The 4131-nt window shown below is 35.6% G+C and overlaps 1 protein-coding gene across 2 annotated transcripts in view; it reads right to left on the reverse strand.

Annotated features, from left to right (window-relative positions):
* Window positions 1-2877: 2877 nt before the first annotated feature.
* LOC111373847 overlaps window positions 2878-4131 on the reverse strand; it is a 1522-nt gene continuing 268 nt past the window's right edge. The window contains exons 2-4 of one of the 2 annotated variants that reach the window (XM_022996429.1): window positions 4059-4116; window positions 3627-3953; window positions 2878-3209 (exon numbers count right to left, since the gene is read on the reverse strand). In XM_022996429.1, the coding sequence (XP_022852197.1) occupies window positions 3061-3209; window positions 3627-3953; window positions 4059-4116 (534 nt within the window). In that variant the 3' untranslated portion in view covers window positions 2878-3060. The remainder of the gene's footprint in view (window positions 3210-3626; window positions 3954-4058; window positions 4117-4131) is intronic. The other variant, XM_022996430.1, reaches the window with a different exon arrangement.

Here is a 4131-nt window from a genome sequence, read left to right on the forward strand (position 1 = left end):
ACTTGGGTCTATTTTCTCAAACAAAAATCTAAAGTTTTTGAAACTTTAAGAAGTTTAAAGTTCTTGTTGAAAAAGAAAGCGGATATAGTATAAAAGCCTTAAGATCGAATAGAGGAGGAGAGTTCACCTCCAAAAAGTTTGAGAAATATTGTGAGGAGAATGGAATTCGTTACCTATTGGCGGTTTTATACTCTCCACAATAAAATGGAGTAGTCGAAAGAAAGAATAGATTCATTATTAATATGGCCCGCTGTATGCTCAAAAGTAAGAGATTGCCCAAAGAACTTTGGGCCGAAGCTGTTAATTGCGTCATGTATCTGTCTAACCGATCGCCTTCTAGAAGTGTGTGGAATAAGGCACCACAAGGAGCATGGAGTGGAAAAAAGTCCAGCATCTCTCATCTACGAGTATTTGGAAGCATTGCATATGCTCATGTGCCAGATCAAAAATGGTCCAAGCTAGATGACAGGAGTGAAATGTATGTTTTTATCGGTTATGACTCTCACTCTAAAGGCCACAAGTTGTATAATCCAAGCAATGAGAAGATCACCATAAGTAGAGATGTTGAGTTTGATGAAGAAGAAGCTTAGGATTGGGGTGTCCAAGAAGAAGACTATGACTTCTTACCATTCTTTGATGAAGAAGAACAAGAGAATGAAGAGTAGCAAGAGATTATCAGTCCACCTCTATCACCTACCCATGGAGATGCTTCTCCATCATCTTCATGAGGAGAAAGTTCAAGCGAAATGACACCACGGATGAGGAGCCTACAAGAGCTATATGAGGTAACAGAAAATCAAAATGATCTCACACTTTTTTATCTTTTTGCTGATTGTGAACCAATAGGGTATGAAGAAGCAGCGCAAAATAAAAGATGGAGAGATGCTATGGATGAAGAGATTAAGGTTGTAGAGAAAAATGACACGTGGGAGCTGACAACTCTTCCCAAAGGAAAGAGAACAATCAGAGTTAAGTTGGTGTATAAGGCAAAGAAGAACACTAAAGGAAAAGTAGAAAGATACAAAGCAAGATTGGTTGCCAAAGGCTACAACCAACAATCGGGAATCGATTATGAAGAGGTATTTGCTCCTGTTACTCGTTTAGAAACCATAAGATTAATTATCTCTCTTGCAGCGCAAAATAAGTAAAAGATATTTCAAATGGACGGGAAATCAGGTTTTCTAAATGGTTATCTCGAAAAAGAAATCTATGTGGAGCAACCAATGGACTATAAAGTAAAAGGATATGAAGGTAAAGTCTTGAAATTAAAAAAGGTTTTATATGGGTTGAAACAGGGTCCAAGGGCATGGAATAATAGAATTGACAAGTATTTTCTAGAAAATGACTTCACAAAATGCTCTCATGAGTATGCCCTTTATACAAAGGTAAATGAGAAAGGAGATATTTTGTTTGTTTGTAGATGATCTTATATTCACAGGAAATAATCAAAGTATGATTATTGAGTTTAAGAAAGCCATGGCACAAGAATTTGAGATGATGGATATCGGCCTCATGACCTACTATCTTGGGATTGAGGTAAAGCAAATGGAGGATTGCATCTTTATCTCACAAGCAGAATATGCGAAAGAAATTCTAAAGAAATTTAATATGGAGGATTGCAAGCTTGTATGCACCCCCATCGAAAGCGGAACCAAGCTGTCGACGAATGATGAAGGTGAAAAAGTAAACCCAACAATTTTTAAGAGTCTTGTTGGAAGTCTAAGATACTTGACGTGCACAAGACCAGATATCCTTTTTGGAGTTGGGCTCATCAGTTGCTATATGGAGACACTTACCATGGCCCATATGAAAACTACAAAGAAAATTCTTCGCTACATCAAAGGTACGCTTGAGTATGGCTTAGTCTATTCATCATCTAATGAATTCAAACTTATTGGATATAGTGACAGCAATTGGGGTGGAGATAGTGATGATAGAAAAAGCACCACTGGATATGTGTGTTACTTGGGTGGCATAGCTTTCACTTGGAGCTCAAAGAAGCAATCGATCGTAGCACTATCTACTTGTGAAGCTGAATATGTTGCAGCTACATCAAGTGTCTGTCATGCGATTTGGCTTAGAAACTTGTTGAAGACGCTTGAAGTTTCACAAGAAGAACCAACCGAAATCCATGTTAATAACAAATCGGCATTGGTATTAACAAAGAATCCAGTATTCCATGACAGAAGCAAGCACATTGATATAAGATATCATTTCATAAGAGAAAGTATTGCAAAGAAAGAAGTCCAGCTGAAATATGTAACCTCCCAGAAGCAGATTGCTGACATTTTCACTAAGCCACTTAAGCATGATGTGTTCCGCAAGTTAAGAACTCTACTTGGAGTAGCAAAATCAAGTTTAAGGGGGGATGTTGAGTAGTAAACTTGATTTTTGGACTAAATAATATGGGCTTAATGATTTTGCATATAGGCCCAAATCAATTAAAAGGCCCAACATGTATAGCATTTCTAGAAATATTATCTAGAAAAAACTATATAAATATCTATTAGAAAAATCTATGTAAATATCTAAGTAAGATATGTGGATTTATAAAGAATATCTAAAAAATTCTAGGGAAATATCTTGATGTGTGGTTTAGGTGTCTCTAGAAAATGGTTGGACTAAAAGCTTCATGTAAATACTATATAAAGGGGTAGTGCCCTCCATTTTGTAACAAGCTAAAAAGTGTGTAAAGTTTTGAAGTTGAGAAATACAAATTTCCTTTTTCACTTCCTCCTTCATATTAGTGTTGTCCTCTTAAAAACTTTAGTCAATTCAAGTTAGTAAACCTATCTTTCCTCAAGCATACCTTATGTTACCTCAAAAATAAAAGCATTGACACATTAAAAATTGATTGAATGCAACATAACAACCATAGATTCTAATGAGATTTGCTAAAAAAGAAGCTTTTGCATAAAATCATAAGTACAAAAGCATTATTCAACTCGATTTCAAACATTAAATTTATATCACAAAAATACTTTAATCATAAGCCAATCCAAAACACTGTATATATTTGATTTCCCTATTTTCTCGTGAATAGTATAATTCAACAATAATTTAGGTAGATGCAGGAGTTGGAGCATCAGCGATTCCGCCGAAAGAGTCGATAGCCACGGGACTGGGGGCGGCACCGCTGCTCAAAAGCGCCAACATGGCCCGGTGGGGGTGGGTCTTTTGTTTCTCACAAAGAGCAGGCAAATATACTCCTGAAAATTGTTGTAAACATTATTAGTTATTGTAAAATCAACTTTTAAAATGGAAAATTTAGCCATGTGTCCATTTTTTATATAAAGATCATACTTTAATTAAACTTCAAGAAATTGAGGATCAATTAAAGCATAAATACAATTTAGCCCATGTTTGGGCCTAATTTTTCACAACTCATTTTCACTACATATTTTGTGAGATTCACAAATTTTATCAACTTTTTAATCACACATTTTATTAACTATTATCAATATATAGATATAAGTTTTAGCCAAATCAAACAGGGGCTTACGATGGGATTTAACTTCTCATATCTCTAATTAAAAAATGAATCTACACTATGTTCGAGGGGCATGTTATCTTTATTAACATTAACTTTTAGATAAGATAATTAACAAATTACGATAAATTCTCACCTTCACCAGCAGCCAAGTTGTAATAGAGGTCAACAATGTTAGGGCAGTTCTGGTAACAAGCCGGGGAGCAAAGTCTAGCGGTAAACTGCGGAGCAAGGAAGGCGTCAGAGGAAATTCCGATGAAGCTCCGATCGACTCCGCATGCATTAACACATTGATCGGACTCTATATATCCAGCAATTCTTTCAACAACCACTTCTGATGTTTTGCATGTATAGTCCGGCTTCCCTTCTTCATCTCTGTAATTCTCCAATACGCACCTCTTTCCAGATGATGCAATTGCAAAGGAACAGAGATTTGCAGGCAAAGTCTCGCAGATTACTTCACCTAAAACACACAAAACACAGATACATATACGCATTAATCCTTAAATATTTACGTAGTTATAATTTATTTGTGTAAATTATGTAATAAGTGTATCTAAATTTTTACCTCGTGTGCCTTGAAGAAACATGGAGAATGCAAAGAAGAGAACAAAAGATATTTTCATTTTTTGTTTACTGTT

This window comes from Olea europaea, unplaced genomic scaffold, assembly GCF_002742605.1.
Source record: "Olea europaea var. sylvestris unplaced genomic scaffold, O_europaea_v1 scaffold1168, whole genome shotgun sequence".
Lineage (NCBI taxonomy): Eukaryota > Viridiplantae > Streptophyta > Magnoliopsida > Lamiales > Oleaceae > Olea > Olea europaea.